This window comes from Trachinotus anak, unplaced genomic scaffold (assembly GCF_046630095.1).
Source record: "Trachinotus anak isolate AG129_WGS33_773 ecotype Australia unplaced genomic scaffold, CSIRO_AGI_Tana_v1 ptg000033l, whole genome shotgun sequence".
Classification (NCBI taxonomy): domain Eukaryota; kingdom Metazoa; phylum Chordata; class Actinopteri; order Carangiformes; family Carangidae; genus Trachinotus; species Trachinotus anak.
In genome coordinates, this window is record NW_027273884.1 from 4,122,709 (window position 1) to 4,142,488 (window position 19,780).

The 19,780-nt window shown below is 39.7% G+C and overlaps 1 protein-coding gene across 2 annotated transcripts; it reads right to left on the reverse strand.

Annotated features, from left to right (window-relative positions):
- Nucleotides 1-270: 270 nt before the first annotated feature.
- Nucleotides 271-19,383, reverse strand: wdr35 (WD repeat domain 35). Of its 2 annotated transcripts, XM_071471306.1 has the most exons (28): nucleotides 18,938-19,107; nucleotides 18,718-18,835; nucleotides 17,869-17,940; nucleotides 17,627-17,719; nucleotides 17,414-17,542; nucleotides 17,179-17,312; nucleotides 16,383-16,548; nucleotides 16,128-16,273; nucleotides 15,761-15,886; nucleotides 14,744-14,929; nucleotides 14,475-14,510; nucleotides 14,308-14,368; nucleotides 13,158-13,302; nucleotides 12,592-12,661; nucleotides 12,255-12,308; nucleotides 12,056-12,165; nucleotides 11,734-11,953; nucleotides 11,523-11,603; nucleotides 11,022-11,158; nucleotides 7,172-7,375; nucleotides 6,892-7,038; nucleotides 6,282-6,414; nucleotides 6,025-6,135; nucleotides 5,107-5,271; nucleotides 4,622-4,762; nucleotides 4,291-4,447; nucleotides 1,227-1,467; nucleotides 271-756 (listed from the first exon to the last, which is right to left on the reverse strand). In XM_071471306.1, exons 1-28 carry the CDS (start codon nucleotides 18,959-18,961, stop codon nucleotides 606-608), a joined length of 3,558 nt encoding a protein of 1,185 aa, XP_071327407.1. In that variant the 5' UTR covers nucleotides 18,962-19,107; the 3' UTR covers nucleotides 271-605. The 2 variants fall into 2 exon arrangements, with proteins under 2 accessions (XP_071327407.1, XP_071327408.1); XM_071471307.1 differs by lacking the exon at nucleotides 14,475-14,510 and having other exon boundaries at nucleotides 18,938-19,383.
- Between the last annotated feature and the right edge of the window lie 397 nt (nucleotides 19,384-19,780).

A 19,780-nucleotide genomic window follows, 5' to 3' on the forward strand; every position in this document is an offset into this window, starting at 1 on the left:
AGAAGAAGACTATCAGAGACAGATCAGCGTGCATGGGTCCAAACAAGCAGGTCAGTTCAGTCCAGCCTTCAGTCATGGAGCCATTAGTTCACTTCATTAATGTTATTTTCTGCAACCATTAGGGATGTGTGAATTATTTACCATGTAATTAATGTTGCAGGCTAAGTTGTTTACGACTGCGTTCAGGTAAATGTTATGTGAATGTGTGGACTGGTTAATTCCATCTCACTGTTTCAAGTATCAAGAATTAAACCCACAATCAAAGCAGTGTTTGTTTGATCTATGTGTTTATTGTCCACCAAACTGACCTCTGGAGAGCATGTGGGGGTGGGTGGGTGGGTGGGGGGGGTCCGAACATAAGTAAGAGCTTCTAGCAAATGGTCTGCACAGACACTTGTTCAGCGGTGGATACTGTGGGATCTCTAGTTTTCAAATGGTCTACTCAGTTAAAATGGGTTGCAAAATATTTTCAATAAAAATACATTTTCATACATAAATTGTAGTATGTGACTTGAATACAAAACTAGCCAATAAAACAATGATATTAATTCAAGTATTTTACAATATTTATGGTGAAAGAAAAACAATATGAAACGTATTCAGCTTCAGGCAACAGGACTGTGGCACAGTGGGCAGCAGTTATATTTGCTGATCTCCTGCTCCAGAGCGCAGTGTTTACACACACTGCACATCCAGAACTGGTACTCCTGGATCGGCAGCCCGGTCACGATGCATGTGGGTAACTTTCCTTCTGCCCTGAAAGGGGGAAAAACAGAATGAATCTAAGTAATGTCAGGGATTTTACTTTGACCTTTAGTATGGCAGCAGAAAAAGAGTAAAAGGCTTAAAATGAACAGGGAGCTTCCAAAAGTGGCCAAATCAACTGTGTAGTTTCCACCAAAGCTATTCATATGTCCCGGGCTCTGGTGCTCTATGCTGTTTATTGCTTCCTACCTAGTATTTACTTTGTTTGCTTAAGATAGTGTCATCTGACATAGTACACAGTATAGTATGGAGCAGTAGGACAACCTTCAAAACTCTGTTTATTTGTATAATGTAATAAAATGAGCTCTTTTGAAATGACAATGAGAAAAATACCAAACTTTCTCTTCTTTAAGGGAAGTGAAATAACAGTGAAGTGATTTTGCAGCCACACAGTTGAGGGAACTGTTCCTCCCATCAGTGTTTGTGTCCACACTTTGACCTGAGCTCATTGGTGCCCTCACCCCTCTGATGATCTTTCCCGCTCCATCGTATGGCTGTCCTTTGGGGTGTACTTGGTGAAGATCTCCAGGGCCAGATCCTCGTAGAGCTGCCGCTGTTCAGGCTCCAGACTTTCTAGGGATTCCAGTTTGATAAAGGCCTGTGAGCATGTGCCGAACGCCCGGTTGGCCGTGGCACAAATGGCAAGTAGCGAGTAGATCTCCACCGCTGGGATGATGTCCTCATACTTACGCAGGTGTAAGGCTTTAAAATGGAGATAAAAAGTGAAGAGTTAGACTTCCGCTCTGTTTCACTGAGTCTAAGACAGAAAACTAACTGAACTTTGTAAAGTCAAACTGCCAAAGTCAACAAATTCACACAAAGTCCACTGACAGCATATGACTGCTTGCTGGGATAATTCCCCTCCATGTTTGCCTTTGTTTGACTAAAACATGTCTCCTGTCCTCACATGCAAAGACACAGTTTTGCATAGGCCATGTTTGCATGGTAAAAATGCGCTCACTATGTATATGTCTGCTTACAGTATGTCCACATAAAAAGGGACATACAGGAACATGATTTTGAAAAATGGAGTTGATTTTAGAAAAAACATTCTTATTCTTAACCACTTCAGGGAACACCTAATTTCTCCTAAAGGCTGAGGAAATACTAGGGCAAATAGGCAAAGGAGGTGATAAATTCAGATTAAGACAAGCTATACCAGTGAATTGCTAATGAGACTTTAACACAACTAACCATTCTGAAATGATGTAGTGAGCAGCAAAAGCTCAGTCCCTTTAGATTTAGTTTGTGGGACAGTTAGGAGACCACGGACACTGAGGAGGATGATATGATTTAAAAGGTTAAACAATGTTGTCTGGGTCTTTTCAGACCCAGTTAGTAATAAAGGAATTTTAAAATAAATCCTAAAATGAAATAGGAACCAGTTACTTCGCTGTCTTCAGGTACTTTCTGTATTTTTAATAGCTTCTGTAACTGGTTAGGAGATTGATCTACTGACTGAGTACTGTCTCATTTATTTACAGTAAATATACAGAGGCATCTAACTTAATGTGATAATGATATATTGTTGTTTACAGATGATACACATCAGTGTGTGCAGACAGCACCTGGGCCATAATATCCATGGTCTGGCTTCTAGGATATATGACGAAGACATATGCTCTCTAAGACAATCTAAAATCTGATGCATGGTTTTGAAGATAGAATTTACTTAGTGTAAGTGAATAACAGCCTGTTACGGCCGTAGTGTCGTGCTGTGTGTTTTTGTCTGCTGTCCCTCCAGGTACCGCCCTCCTGCGCCAAGTGGATGAGCGCACCGGTGTCCCATTGCTCATTAGAGCGGTACAAAGGCTGGGAGTGGAGATGTGCAGGTGCCAGTGGGTCAGACTGCAGCGTGAGGCTGTGTGTGAGCTAGCGAGTGGTGACGGCTCTGATCATTGTTATCGGCCAGTGGGCCAGTTTTTGTGTGTGCACCAGATACTGTCTGCATGTTACTCCCTGTGGCTGGGAGGGTGTTCTGTTTCAACTTACTGTTTCCTGTTTGTTGCCCTTTCTTTCTTTTCCAGGTTCTACCGGCTTCGCCCGTTATCCGGAGTTTGCTTTGTGTTGCCGTGAAGGGTTTTTTTTTTTTTTTTTCTTTGTTTTTTTTAACTTTTGACTGCAGTTTAATAACTAGCAACAACAATTACACAGCATCAAGTCAGAAGATTTTCCAGATTTCAGGACAGTTTGGAGAAAAAAAAAGAGGCAGATTTCAAATAAAGCCCATGGACTTAAAATCTTGGAGGAGGTCAGGAAAATACTTGGGCTGCAACTAAAGAGTATTTTTCATTACTGATTAATATGTCGATTATTTTTATGATTAAACAGTTAATGGTTTGGTCTGTAAACATGTTGGAAAAGAGTGAAAAATGCTCATCACGGGTGTTGGGCAAGTTACTCAGGAAGAGTAATAAGTTAGTTATTTACTAATTACTCTTTTAAAAGTAATCTTATTACTTTACTTATTACTTCATATCAAAAGTAATTAGTTACATTGTTTGTGTATTACTATATTACTTTCACTTTACAAAAATATTAAGCATTGCATATTTAGGGTAATACTGTAGCTTCCTGTTTTGTTATTTCAGCATATGACCTTGTTCACATACTAAACAAGGTCCCAATGTTCAGAAGTGAAATAATGTTATATGTCACAGCAGCTTCTCAAACCTCTGATCAGACAGTCTGTGAGCACCAAACCTCCTGAACTAAAAAGCTGCTCCTCGTGTGCACTAGATGGGGTCGGAGTGCTGTAGGCCTACTTCATGTAAATGTTTTTGACATTTGAGAACGGGTTCAGAGTCTCAACTTCAGACCCCGTCGCCCTTAAGTAGTTCATTATTTCTTTTTCTGCCAAGTAGCTGTCCTTGGACCCTGTCACAAAAGCATTAAAGTCCAATTCATCATGACTGACTGACATAGTGGACACAGAGGCAGACTCCTCTGCAGGAGCGTGACACTGCTGTGCTGCCCTCATCTCTCAGTCATCGGAGTTCAAATTCCTGACAACTAGCAGCTGCAAGAAGCACATCTTTGCTATCCAGGACATCATCAGAACAACGTCATCGTAAGATAGCCTGCCTAAGCCAAAAAACAAACCACGTTCAGGTAATTGCTTTACCTGAACGTGGTAATGATAGGATTAGTAACTGCAATATTATTACCGTTTTAGAAGTTGGAATCCCTTACACTACTTGTTACTGGGGAAAGTAATAATATTACAATAATTTGTTACAAAGTAACACATTACTGCCCAACACTCCTCATCATAGTTTCTCTGAGCCCAAATGTTCAATGTTCCAATGTTACATTTGACATAATATGTCTGACCAACCAAAGAAATAGCAAATCCTCACATTCTGAGTATAGGAAACAGTGAATGTTTAGCATTTTTCCCTGAAACAGTGACTCAGAAGATTATTCCATGACCGTTACTTCTTCGATTTACTAATCGATTAACGGATTCAGCCCTAGAGAACATCTACTTATTACTATGGTGAAGTGTGCTATGTGATTTGGTACCTGTGCGCATGGCGTTCTCCATATAGCCTTCATATAGCTGCCTTTGAGCGAGCAGGAAGAAGTGATAAGCCTCCGCTCCTCGCCAGGCGTTGTCCACAATACGATTGTCTGAAGAAGTTGCATCTTCCTCAAGCAGCCCAGCCAGTGCAAATGTTGCCTAATTATATCAAATAAAGGACAAATATCAAGTGATTTCAGCATCAGTACAATAAAATTACTGGAGTATGTGATGAATTTCTGTAACTTAAAATATTGTCTTGACTTGGTACAGCTTCATAGATCAACAACGATACTTGAAAGCTATAAAAAGTATATTGTAGATATTGGTTACCTCAGACTTCTTCCCTGTGGCTTTGCTCTGCTGTGATACTTTCACCTGCTCGTGGTAGTTTTCAACAAGACGTGCTGCCAGCACATACAGCTTCTTCACCCGCAATGGTCGCGTCCTTTTCTTTGCCTCCTCATCTGCTATCTGCAAAGTGGAGCCACAAATTCCACTGTACTGGGCGCATTTGTTGAATAATTGTTCTCTCAGTTATCAAATAGCAAAATATGTTTTTGAGAAACTTAGTTTCTCCATGACATGAAAATGACCAGCAAAGACAGGGTACCAGGTGTGATTCACCTTTATCCAGATTATTATCACTGTTAAAAATACAGCTTTAAAAGTGCTGGTGGAAGCTGAAAATATGTGATAAATGATGACCAGCTGATTCCAGCACTGCTTTTGTTATTGTGGAAGTGACCCCCACGTTTGAATGTAGAATCCACATAAAATGTCATGGAGCTACTAATCAGCATGAAAAACAAGACTACCTTAAACATGAGTTTGGCTGCATCCAGAAAATGGTGGGCTTTCCGATACAGTTCCACCGCCTCCAGAGTTTTATTCTTCTCAAGAAGATGTGAGGCATATTTGGAAAGAAGAGATTTAATCTCCTTCATGTTGTGGGTCCTGGCAAGTTCCACTGCTTTGTTCCACTAAAGGAAAATGACAACATACATTTAAAAAACATAATCACAACATTATTATTTTTACCTTTAGATTTTTGTACACGGTATTGAACAAAGTGTCTGTTATAAATTCAGCCTTCATTGAGATTAGATCTCAGTAAAACCTTGTAATTTAACAGTAATTAACTGTTGTAAAACCTGTAGGTGCATGTCTTTATACAGTATGAGCACTGTAATTTTTAAAACCATCTGTGGCAAAAGCAAGGTTGAGCGGAAGCAATTGAAGTGACAGCCCATTCATTTCATTGTCAGTAACAGAGCTGGCTGGAAGAGAGGAAGTTGGAGCTGGCAATGTCTTCTCCTTTTGGATGAACAGAGGGTCAATTACAGCACAAATTTAACATCCCTTAAAGCAAAACCAGCTGTGCTTAAACAGACCAACAGTTGGAGTTTGCACAGAAGATGCTGAGGCTGTAATCTTGTCAAACATATAATGCTAAAAGTTCCTGTCTTATGTGATGTCCAATGCTGAGTCATTTCTTTCTTGAGCCAAATGTGAAAATTTATAGAGGAAAAGTTTGAGAGTAGCATTCACACTCCTGAGCTAAATATCACTGAGGCTGAGGACAGGAGTGGGAGGACAGCAGGTGCCACAGTGACTGCTGTGGTCCACAGCAGTCAAACTGTGTGCTGAATCTGAAGATCACTGAGGGAATGCCATATGTGTTCAGAGAGTCACTGAAAAACTGTGGCGCCACAAGCTTTCTGTCTGTCTCTCACCTGGTTCAGATGGACACATGTGTCAACAGCAGCTTTGGGCTGGTTGCACTTAAGGTAGGCATTCACAGCTTGTTCACACATGCCCACAGTGGCAAACATCTGTCCGATCTCCTACAACACAGAGATGAAGAATGGCAATAGATGAGATGTTAGTTTTATTTAAGGAAACAGATTTAGAGTCACTGCGATCTGAACATTCACATACAGCTCAAAGAGAAGATAAAACATCTTTGGTCAACAGTAAACATTTGGCTCACTGGTAAAAGTTTATGATTCTCTGGCAGCACAGTGGTCAGTCTCTCAAGGTCATCATATTCCTCTAACATGTAGTAGCATTCTGCCAGCCTCTCCTGGTTACGGCCCTGAAGGTAGTACTGCACTGCATTAATCCTGGACAGAGAAAAATTGTAAAGACACTTTTTTATTGGGTCATGATGATGGAATATTTTTATCAACAACCATAATATCATAGCTGATACATAATGAGAGACTAACTGCTAATTATCTGCATTTTTAGGCACTGTGAATATATTAAATAACTGAATAAAACAAATTATATTCAATGGTGTTGAGACTGAATTCTTGTGTATAGTTGTATATTTTGTATATTCACTGTTGCACTTTGCCACTCTAATAATCCATATCCCCTGCACAAAGAACATAAAACACAATCCCTTCGCTTTAGCTCCCCTATTTGGGATTTATAAGCACCATGTGTGTTAGAAACCATGTATTCAGTGTTTATTTACTGCTTATAAATGATAAATGGGAAAAATGTCAGTGTTAACATACAGTATGTCAGTATAACTTGTAATTAGAGTACACAGTATTTACGCACTAAAGATATAATCAGAAAAATCCCAGTACCACTTCTGTCTGTCAGCAAAGTAGTCTCCGATTGCATTGTACGCCTGTTCTAGCAGAGTATCATCACAGTCCCCAGAGCCAGTTTTGAGCAGCTGAAGCACCCTGAACCAGTCTCCCAGCTTGATCCTGAGGCTGATGGCAAGGTCCCTACAGAGAAAGACATGTCCATTGTCCACTGTTACCATCATGCCCAAACAACTGGGGGCAACTCTCAAGGCAAAGCTGACCTTAAGAGTAACAACACAATCAAACGTGCCCAGACAATTTTGGTTAAATGTACCTGCGATCCATATCCAGGTACATCCGCTCAGCTTCCTCAAACCTGCTGAAGTAAGCTGCCACCTCTGCCTGTTTCATGGGCTCGCTTTGCAGGTTGCCCAGGCGCTTCACAAACTCAATGCCCTGGTAGTCTTTGCAGCGGACAAAGGCCTGCTCAGCTGTTTTCAGATCCAGCTTCTGCAGAGCTGCCTCAGCCAGCAGACGCCTGACAGGTTGATAATAGAGAAGGGTTAGTTATTATTACCAGCAGGATTGCATGACATGATGTATATACATAAGTCCTGTTACCAGCTACATATAAACTGTAATAAAGCTATCAATAGAACTGTATGACATCACACTAATCTAGGGCTAAGACTGTTATCTGTAACTCTAAATCAATATCTAAGTCGTCTTGACAAAATATTTGTCAGTTAATTATTCATTAAACTCATTGATTCTATTACTTTGTAACTCCATTAGTTGAGTGTGAAGAGTATATTCATGTTACAGACTGGAAGTGACTGCTAGATCAGGAAGGGCCATTTTTTTTTACGTTGCCAGATTTTGAGGGATCCTGCAAAAACTGACACACCAGCCAGAAAACCCATGAGCAACAGCGATCACACTGCTGCTTCACAAAACTAACCACAAATCTATACCACTCAGCCACATCAACCTCCTGCACCAACATATATGATAACAAATTGTAAAAACAAGCAGCAAAAGCAGCTTTTTTATTTGTGCTGACCTGAGAACAAGGTTCAAATTACTCTTTTTATTTCTCTCACCAAAATCAGGCAAACTCTAGGAATCACTTTCAAGAATCCAGTTTGCTGCTTTCTATCCTCAACCTGAAATAAAACAGCACCGATTAAAGTGCTTATATTATTCTTGGGTTATTCCTTTTCCTTTAGCTTTTTGGTACATGAAAAAGGTCTGCTAAGTTACAAAGTCCACGAAAAAGGGAGTTATTCCTCTTCCACAGAAAACACTGCTCCTGAAGAGCCTGTAATGCCTCATTTGTATTCCAGGCTTTTCTTCCATAACTTGGCTACGTCACTATGTAACACATTTGCATAACACCCACCTACTGGCTAGTTTAGCACACCCTCAAAAAAAGCTAGTTAGAGCTCAGGCCAGGAAGGTCGAAGGGATGCTGCCTTTTTGGGTATGAATGCAAATTCCCTTTGTATTCAAATAAACAATGATGCATGTTTAACATACAGTTGTTGGTGACAGCAAAATAACATTTTACAAGCACTGCTATTTCCTTACAGCAGACATTTTGAAAATTGTATGAACAGATTGTGATTGAAAGACTAAATCCACTGTTATGTCACACAATAAGCAGGTAATGAGTGTAATATTTACTGAACAGCTGCTATAATCTTTGTTGCCATGGATGTTAGTGCTGTCTGCTTTCATATTCCAGACAGGATTCAGGTCAGAAAATGCACAGATGGATTTCAGAAGTTTCCATTTCCAAACAATCATGTTATGTTACTTGGTTTTAGGAACTAAATATCTGCAGTTTGCCTTCAGAACCCCCACACCAGTAAGAGGATTAGGCGAAGTGCTGGGCTGCCCCTGGACAGGCTTCTAAAGTTTGGCCAGATAAACTGGGCTTTTAAGGAGGCCTCTCAACTGAGACACTGTATAACAGGCAGTTTGAGATAAATGTTTTTGTTTTTTTTATTGTGAATCATGCAAAGCTACTCTAAAAAATATAGAGCTGGCATTGAGAATGACAGGTCCAATTTAAACCTATAGCAAGTTCATGAAAACTTTTACATTTACATTTATAAATGATGTTTTTGTTTATCACAAAAAAACAACACCAACAAGAAAGACCTTGGTAGTTGGCATGAGCAGTGATGGCCATCTGATCACAGAGACACAAACTTCAACAGAAAATACATGGAAAAATACACTCAGTTGTCACTTTATTAGGAACACCTAGCTAAAACTAATGCAGTCCTGCAATAAATTCTACCTCAGTGAAAGTTTTGTTGTTCAATTTTTATCAAAATTTTGTTGAAGAGGTTTTGACTCAACTGTATGATCGTTTTGGAGGCTGCAATTTGCCAACACCTGCCAACTTACAGTGCCTTGAAAAAGTATTCATACCCCTTGAATTTTTTTACATTTTGTGACCTTACAGTCACAAACTTTAATGTATTTAGTTGAGATTTTATGTGATAAACCAACACAAAGTAGCACATAATTGTGAAGTGGAATGAAAATGATATATGGTTTTCAAAATTTTAAGCAAATATAAATCTGAAAAGTGTGGTGTGCATATGTATTCAGCCCCCTGTACTCTGATGAATACAAATACAATGTAAATACAATCCAGTGCAATCAGTTGCCTTCAGAAGTCACCTAATTAGCAAATAGATTCCACCTGTGTGTAATTTACTCTCAGTGTAAATACACCTGTTCTGTGAAGGCCTCAGTGGTTTGTTAGAGAACACTAGTGAACAACAGCATCATGAAGACCAAGGAACTCACCAGACAGGTCAGGGATAAAGTTGTGGAGAAGTTTAAAGCGGGGTTAGGTTATAAAAAAATATCCCAAGCTTTGAACATCTCAAGGAGCACCGTTCAATCCATCATCCAAAAATGGAAAAAGTATGGCACAACTGCAAACCTACCAAGACATGGTCGTCCACCTAAACTGACAGAGCGAGCGAGGAGAGCAGTGGTCAGAGAAGCAGCCAAGAGGCCCATGGTCACTTTGGAGGAGCTGCAGAAATCCACAGCTCAGGTGGGAGAATCTGTCCACAGGACAACTATAAGTCGTGCACTTCACAAATCTGGCCTTCATGGAAGAGTGGCAAGAAGAAAGCCATTATTGAAAGAAAGGCATAAGAAGTCCCGTTTGCAGTTTGCCACAAGCTATGTAGGGGACACCACAAACATGTGGAAGAAGGTGCTTTGGTCAGATGAGACCAAAGCTGAACTTTCTGGCCTAAATGCAAAGCGCTATGTTTGGCGGAAAACTAACACTGCTCATCACCCTGAACACACCATCCCCACTGTGAAACATGGTGGTGGCAACATCATGCTGTGGGGGTGCTTTTCTTCAGCAGGGACAGGGAAGCTGGTCAGAGTTGATGGGAAGATGGATGGAGCTAAATACAGGGCAATCCTGGAAGAAAACCTGTTGGAGGCTGCAAAAGACTTGAGACTGGGAAGGAGATTCATCTTCCAGCAAGACAGTGACCCTAAACATAAAGCCAGAGCTACAATGGAATGGTTAAAATCAAAGAATATTCATGTGTTAGAATGGCCCAGTCAAAGTCCAGACCTAAATTCTATTGAGCATCTGTGGCAGCACTTGAAAAAGGCTGTTCACAGACGCTCTCCAGCCAATCTGGTTGAGCTTGAGCGATTTTGCAAAGAAGAATGGGCAAAGATTTCAGTGTCTAGATGTGCAAAGCTGGTAGAGACATACCCCAAAAGGCTCGCAGCTGTAATTACAGCGAAAGGTGGCTCTACAAAGTATTGACGCAGGGGGGCTGAATACATATGCACACCACATTTTTCAGATTTTTATTTGCTTAAAATTTTGAAAACCATGTAGTATTTCCGTTCCAATTTACAATTATGTGCTACTTTGTGTTGGTTTATCAAATAAAATCTCAATAAAAAAATATTTAAGTTTGTGGTTGTAAGGTGGCAAAATGTGAAAAAGTTCAAGGGGTATGAATACTTTTTCAAGGCACTGTAAGTGCTAGGGTGTTCTCTAGTAAACTGACAACTGAACCTATATCACTGTATGATCACAAACTAAAACCTCATTCCTAAAAAAGTCACTTTTAGAGCCCTGTTCAAATCAAAAGTAAAAGTCACCATTTTACATTTACCAGAGTCTTGGGTGAGGATTGTCTTCAATGAACTGTGAGGCATCTTTGATTCCCACTTTTTCAATCAGTGCACGACTGTCCCTCAGGGAGCGGATCTCAAAGTTGATGAGGTTGTCTTTGTTCGGCCTCTCTGGATCCTGTAAAACCACAATCCCATAACTGAGTGTCTCATCCAATAAATTCATACAAACTTCACCTTTTCAGGTGAAACAAAGTCCTAGTTATATGAGGAGTCTCTCTTCATGTCTTTTAACACTACAAAGTGAACTGTTATCATTTCACAGTCAGTTGTTACATGTTAGTCCTCACACAGATAAGGCAAGTCAGACCATTGTAATTCTTTACGCTTTAAGATATATACGATGAAAAATAAAACTGTCAATTCAAACACCATGATAAAAGAAGTTTACTGATATTAGTACAACTGGCTACATTTTAGATGTCAGTGTAATTGTGTTGGGAATTGAGGCAACTGAAATACCACTTGTTTAGAAGATTTACCTTCATGATTTCATCAAGCAAGACAGATTTGATTTCCAGGTCCTCAAAGTTGCAAATGTATCCAGATGTTTGGATGGGCTCCTGTTTTTTAAGACATAATCAATAATTGTAACAGTTGCTAAATATTTATATAGTAACAACACAACAATTCATTTGAGGTTACAGCTCAGATCAGATGTAACTTGACCATCATCAAGGACCAAGCACTCACTTCTGGGTCTAGGTTTCTGAAGACATACATCCTGGTCTTCTCCATCATAGCAAACAGATCAGGGTTGTCATTTGCCCATTTCATGTCCCAAACATCTTTGCGCTCAAACTTGGATGGATCTCCTGCAGACACCTGGTTTCCAGTGCTGTCATCTGTGGCGGCACGAACTTCCAGGTCCAACAAAGTCAGCACGCCTGCGATGTCGATTATCGCCAGACGACTACAGAAAATAATGATTATATATGACAGCACTTCCCAAAATACAAGATAAACATCTGTACACTGTCTGGTTTATTAACACCAAAAACACACCGATGCTTACCTGGAGTTGCAGTTCAAGGATAGGTAGTAGGCTCTGTTGTTCAAAGTGTATTTCTGGATGAGGACAACATTTGGCAGGCTGTATCTGTGGAGGGTGCCAGACTCACGGCCCTACAAGCACACATACACCCACGTACAGTGTTTCACTTTAATTTTACTGCACTATTCAAAATATTATTAAAAAACAGAAATGTACATACCACAATCAGGGTTTTATCTGTTGCTGTGATACAGCAGATGGGATCTCGAGTTGCCTGAAACAGACCAGACACAAACATGAACCATGACAATTTATCTTCTTCATGAGAAAAAATATGGATTCCTTTGTGAGCTAACAAAGAATGCCATTTTTATTACAATTATTTAACATATTTGTTAATTTATTAGTCTTATATAGAAACTTTAACAATTTAACAGTAATGCCTCTGACTGTTTCAGTGAAATGTTCTTATTTCACAATACTGAAACTACCAACTTAAATAAAAAAAACTGCATTCATATGCATTAAAATGCCTCAGAAATGTTTTTGTCACTTACTGTGAAGGCTTTTGCAAAATCTGGACCACTGTCGTTAGCTCCAGATGGATTGCTGTCAATGTGATAGACCCTAAAATGGCAGGAAATGAAAACAAATGAGAAAGAGCCTGAGAGGCAGCCAGACAGACAGACAGACAGACAGAAAGACCCTTTCCACAGAGGTGACTTGTGATTTTGATACTAGGATAGTCTTGGCAGAACATTAGGTCATGCCCAGCCTGTCTGGAACCTCAGTGGCATTTTATTCAGATGAATGAATCCTTTTCACGGTGCTGTCAGTACCACCAGTAACACTCTACACTGTAACAGTGAGCCAGTGATCCAAAGGTTTCATCCACTGACTCACAGAATCTAGCCTTGTGGTTATCTTGCCTCCCTGTAACTTTCCATGATCTCCTTGATATGTACTGTTAAGTTCTGACGTTGTCGTTCCATTTTGTCCCCACCCACTTGTACCTGGCTTTTTTTTAAAATACAAACCTGATGTCCTCCTGACACGTGACACAGCGTCCACTGTAAACTAATTGTTATTCCATTTTCTGAAGAAAAAAAAAACAAAAACTCACCTCTCTCGTCCCTCCTTCTTAGTTCTGGTCACTTGGTTGATCTCCAGGGCAGTTAATTTCTTTGCCACTCTGTACTGCCACAGGTAGAAAGCCTCTTTGGATGCAGCAATCACATGTGTCTTTGTCATGGTGACAAACAGTGGATCTGACCAAATTAACAAGTAACAGACTTAATTACAAAGATGAAGATCAGTGTAGAGTATATATATATAATGTTTGTAGTTTGGGAGCAAATTAATTTGGATCAACTATTTGTGTCGTTTGGAGAATCGTGTGTGCTCCACTTTTGACCTCAGATTTCAAATGCAGTGGACTGTGCTACAAATGTCACCAATCAAGAGGCTTTCAGAGCTTTTTGTTCTTTCTCCAGCCTCAGTGCATATACATCAACAATAACTAGGTGTTCAAATTTCATTTGACTGGTGAAAAGCTACATAAAATACATTCTATTCACTTTCAGTATACTTTACCACACTACATTGAAAAAATCTGGCAGGTAAATGTTTGTAAATCACTGTAAATATTTTGAACTATGAGATTCTGTGCACATTTTCTGTGTGAATAAATTCCAACATGCAGGTCCTGAGAGGACGATACAGTGTGTTCTCAAACAGATACACTTTGACTAATCTGTTGAAAAAAGCACAAGGTCACAGGAGGAGAACCTTTTGCACCAAAAGGTGCACACTTGAACTCATCCTCTCATTATTTACCAAGGTGGGATATCTCAAACCCATTCAGACCAGTCTTTCAAACCTGCAGACTTTGAACTGTCCTGGCATGAGCTCCTCAGCAAACATTTGGCCATGTCTGAATATTTGTGAGATAAAGAGACGCCCTGTACTCACTGGCTATTTGCTATATGATGCTGTCGGACCATGAAAGGTGTAACTGTAGGTGGCAGGAGGCAGAATGCCAACCACCGTTTCACATCTATCTATACACAGGGTGTGATCTCTCACATTGTCTTGAAAAAATACACCAGCTTTATGGTAAAACCAGGACTTTTATCAACCCACAGTTGTGTTTGTTACCCAGTTCACTTCTGTGTGCTCACTGTATGCAAGCTTCCAGGGCACACCGCTGTTTTAATGGATAGTATATTTTGAAAGATGTGTTGATGTGATATCCGTTTACTGTATGTGCTCACCAATGTCAATGTATTTTGAGTCCAGTGGAGTTCCAATGGAGTTGCACAGAATCAGGACATACTGAAAAACACACAGCAGAGCAACATTATTCTGCAGGTCAAGTTAAGATTCTATATCAAAACAATTAGTCCTCATTTTGGGAGTGTGGTTTTAATTTGTACATTACCCTTGCATGACTCCCAGATTCTAACTCAGCATCCTCCTGTGTAGCATTAAATTAGAAAAATGGGAGGCAAGACAGCAGAGAAACATTTGTGATCCTTAGCTCACTCTACATCTACTATATACTGTATCTTCCCTAATGTATTTCTCTGAGTCTGCTCAGTAGAGTAAGTATTAGTATAGAGTATTAGTATAGATCTTTTCTTTTATAGATTATTAAAGATCCTTTTTTTGCTTCCTGCTTACCGTTACCTTGTAAGGTTGTGTTTGTACCTGAGGCTGGGTGTCATCTGCCTTGCTGGCCAGGATGCAGAAGTCCCCTGAGGTTGTGATAGACATCAAGCTCTTGACATATTTAACAAACTTCTCATTGTTTTTGGTGTCCCAGAATACCACACAGTACTCCTGTCGCTCTGGCTTTGTGTAGGCATACACCACTGTGCTGCAACAGTAGCCCCACTGTTAAGAAACATGAAAGAGCTGGTGAGATTCACCTTCTGTGTGATGTTTCTAAACCCTGGAAGTGTGTGACTAGAGATAGTTTGGTAGATTCAGACAGTGGTTTTTCATTGGTCTCTATCTTGATCTATGTCTCTCTGTTCTTCTATACCATGTAAATAAAAAATGTAATAAAAGACATACTCCTTTAAATAAGTATTTAATAGTTTAGTGGTGTAGTGATGAAGCCACCTCCCTCAAGTAGTAATTTTTACTGTAGATTCATGGGAAATGTTTAAAATACTTGGATTTGACAGTATGTGGAGTAGAGTATAGTGGAGTACTTCATACTTACTTTCTAAGCCAGCTGACCACATCTTTTTACTGTACTTTGACTAATTTCACCTTCTTCATTTGAAGTAGATCACATGGTCAGTTTCAGTGTGTGACAATATATGATTTGGACAGAGACACTTTGACAGGAACATATGATCCAACATTTTTTGGGCAGATTCTACAAACCAGATGTTGTCTTTAAAGAGTGAAGACAGCTGCTTCATAAACCTCTTAAAATACCAAAAGAACCTACAGGCACAACTGACACATGTATACACTGTCCCTATACAATCCAAACAATTCACTGATTTACTGTTTATTCGGATTTTTAGCTCAAAATTAAACCAAGTTTTATTTAATCTATTTTAACTCTCCCCTATACCCTCAGTTTGCAACTGGCCAGCATGTTAACCTTACTAATGCCAGATTAATTGGAATTTTTCTATGTAAGAAGATCTTGAAGAATTGTTTCTTTCAATCTTTAATTAAAACAAAAACAAAGGTGTTGGCATTTACCTTGTAATCTGGTCTTATGTTTGCAAAGTAGATGTAGGAATCCACAGCCAGGCCAATACGTAGCCCTCCTCCCTCCCAGGCAACTCCTGTCATCTGCTTCCCAGGAACTTTGAGAGTCCTCAGATGCTGTTTAAACAACACATAGCATTTAATTAAAACATTTAGCATTTTCTTAAATAAAAAAAACAAAAAAAACAAAAAGTGAATAAATACATAATACACAAAAGATTCTGTGTTCTTTATCAACTCAGTCCATTTTATGTCAGTTCCTCTGTTTGGTCCCATATATAATAATGAAACAGTACTGCACATGTCTATGTTCATGTATAAATCTCTAAGTAAGGGAAGACAATCTTGAGACCCTCACCTCTCCAAATGGTGTGTAGAACTGCACAACATTGAATTCTTTATCCAGATTTGAGGCTCTGAGAGAACCAGCCACCGCCAGAACACTGCCACAGTGATTCCACTGGATACTGACCACATTCATCAGAGTGTCAATACACACTGGGTCTGCAGAACAAGGCAGCAGCATAACTCATCATTACTGGTAAACATTTCATTGAAGTGTTACCTGGAGAGCATACTGTAGTCTTTGAAGGCTTTTTTTTCTTTCTCTTACTTTCATCATTCTCATAACGCATGATCTGACATCTTCCATTGTCGAAACAGATAGCAAGACATGGACAGTCTGGCTCAATGTAACCTCCAGTTCCTGCATACCAGTGGATACCTGCTATACTGACAGCTCCAGTCGCATTAGTGAGGCAGCTGATGGTCATTTTCATCTGAAACATAACACAGATTTTAAAATTCAAGATACGCTAATATATAATCAGTAAAATTGAGCATGTGATAGGATGTGCTTGAAACAAATAGTGAATCACTTTCAGGCCTATGAAGCCACTAATCTGTTTTCAGGATAGTTATCCTACAAAGTCATCAAATTATTAATATTCTTTATTAATTTCATGTGGGCACATGATGCAAAGTGTAGCTTCAAGCAAGTAATGGAGTTTCTTGCTGAAAGTTGCCATAGTGTCTTTTTCAATACTACGAATAGGGGCTTGAACACCATCCACAATTTTTTCTGGACCATGCACAAAATAATATCCCTCCAATGAAAGCTTTCAAGAGGCTAATGTTTTGCACAGTATAACCTCTGATAATGTATGATAACAGATTCTTCCTAAACCCACTCTGTTTCCATGAGAACTGAAAGCCATAAGCACTGAAAGCCTGCACCTACAGTAATAACAAGAGGACATTGCCATTCCCTCTGCACACTTAACTCTGCATTGCACCTGCATTTTTATTTGTAAAAATTGCACCCTGTGAACCAGGAGACCATGTAATGCCACATGGGTACATACTAAGATGAAATAACATTTCTATTTTACTTAAACTTATGTACTCACTATGAAGTTTCCTTGATTGTCATAGATTTGTACTTCCCCGTTGGCCATGCCAAAGAGGAGGATCTTGCTGTCTGGTGACCATGCCACATGTGCAAGCTGATTTCCCTTTAGCTCCTTTCCCCAAATACGGTTACCTGCAAAAACAAGGCTTTTATGAGCTACTCATTTGCACAGTATGTAAACAAAGATCACTATTAATTAGATTTTTCGCTATCACAGTGTGAAGCTTTTTTACCATCTACAGAGCCAACAATGACAGCTCCATCTTCATACACAATGCAAATCTTCTGACCATCCGCATTCCAGCTCATGCTCCTCACCACTGACTTGTTCCTGTTGTTGATCATCTCCTCATACCACGCACCTTAGGAAGGGAAAAAGACAATGAACTATTAATGCCAAATGTATTATAATACAACTTGCATTTTCAGTTTGCAGCAGAAGTCACCTTTGTAGAGCATCCATACAATGATGAGTCCATTCTGGTCACTGGTTGTCAGCTTTTCATACTGTTCATTCCATGTGACCACTTGCACTGCACCTACAAGTGTAATAATTGTCAGACAATTTTTCTATGGCTCACTTAAGGTTCTTGCATTACAAGTTGTGGCATCTTTCCTTTTGTGGACACTGGTTGTTTATAACATACTATAATGATAATAGGTTTGGCAACAACTGAATATAACTTACCACTGTGTCCCTCTAGAGTTTGGTTCATTGACAGATTACTGGGTGCAGCAAGACCTTTAAGTTTTGCATCATCTGTTGAGAAACCACAGTAAAAAAGAGTTTTACTTGTAGAACAGCAAATAATTAAAAACAAGTAATTCTCAGAAACCAAATTCTGCCTTTTCTGAACTGTGATTTTTTATAAGTCAGACACTCTAACAGTAGTGTGGAGATGAATATCAGCACAGACTATTTATTGTGTCTTTTTGGTGAGTGGTTTTTGACATTTGTTTAACATAATAACATTAGGTCTGTTCAACAGACGGGTTGGGTAAGGTGGTACCATTTCTACTTACAGTGACTGGACCCTTAGGTACCACAACAGAGCCAAAGGCTTGTGAAAGATTATTTACACACTGTAAGAGCCAGTATCAATACCCTTTAAATCTCAATCACATGGGTGTTAGATAACAGCTTGGTCTGTGACAAATAAACTTTAACACATAGCTCAATGAACACGACATTATTCATATAATAATAATATATGTAGAACATTTAAATATGAACAAGGACACACAGTCTAACAGATGCAAAACACTTAATAAAAACTAAATAATGCTCAGCCAACATCAGAATATCAGTAATCAATATAATCAATAGTGGACCTTTTCATGACAAACTTTGCATGTTGTTGTAACCTTGGGACAGACTTCTGTATGTGTGTGAAAAGTTGTGGATAATGCCATGTATTTTTTTAAAAGTTATGTTGGATGTGTTGATGACTAAGGCCAGGTGTAGCAAGAGAGCCTGGAAATCATGGCAGTGTGCAGAGGAGCCATGCAGCTTGTTAGCGCCATACCCTGACTTTACCTGTCTGTGTTTCAAGCTTGAGTACTCTTAGGAGACCGTCGTCCCCTCCACAGGCAATGAAGCCTTGATCTTTGTTCCAGGAGACACATTTTAGATGGATGTTGTTGGGGATAGCAATCTATAAAACATGGGAAAATGTTAACATTAACCAACGATCTACGCTATAACAAACGTATTGATAAGCGGTTGGGTAGCCCAGGAGAATGTGCGAGGCACTCACCTTCTTGCTGAGGTAGATAAACATGGTAGTGGTGATAACGTTACAGACCTCTATCACTCTGTTGCTTAAAGCGGAGTTATACTAGTTCAGAGCAAGACGCTAACCCAACACCAGTTAGCAAACTAGACAGTTAAAGTGAGCTAACCAGCTAACATTTTCAGCTCAGTTTACATCATGCAGCCTCGACCTGGCAAATGTGACGTTAGCCTTTACCGTTAGCTTTACTAGTTAGCTAGCAGTTAACGGATACGGTTATCTAGTGCCCAAGACGATTGACGTAAAGTGTAGCCTGATAAAATCAAGGGTTGACTATATGGTGAATAACGTCAGCAAAGGTATTGGAAAAAAACAGCTCCAATTCGACTTCTCGTTGTTTGTGCTGGCAGACTCCAGCACTCAGAGGCTGTCGCTTCCCCTGGTCTCCCGTGGTAACCGTAAACCAGAAGAACTGGGATTAGGGTGACGCTGGTAGTTGTAGTTTTCGCGCTCCAGCGGTGGGCATCCCCCCCCCCCCCCCCCCCCCACACACACACACACTTTATGGAGCCCTTCATTTGTTTTTAACTTGGGATTCCAGTTTTTGTGGAAAAGCTGGAAACACTTTATTTAGCTTTTCTGTGCTGCCTGGCACTTACTTTAGCCTACAGCAAAACTGTGGTAGGCCCCAGAGTAATGGACCACCAAAATCCTAAAAAACCAACACTAAACAAATACACAGAAGCATTTTAAAACAGTAGTGCATTTTGTTATGTTGGTCAATGCACAGCAATACAGAAAAACGGTAGTCCAGTGAAGGAATCATATAGTGAGTCTCAAGACTGCTGCTGATGGTCCATATCATAG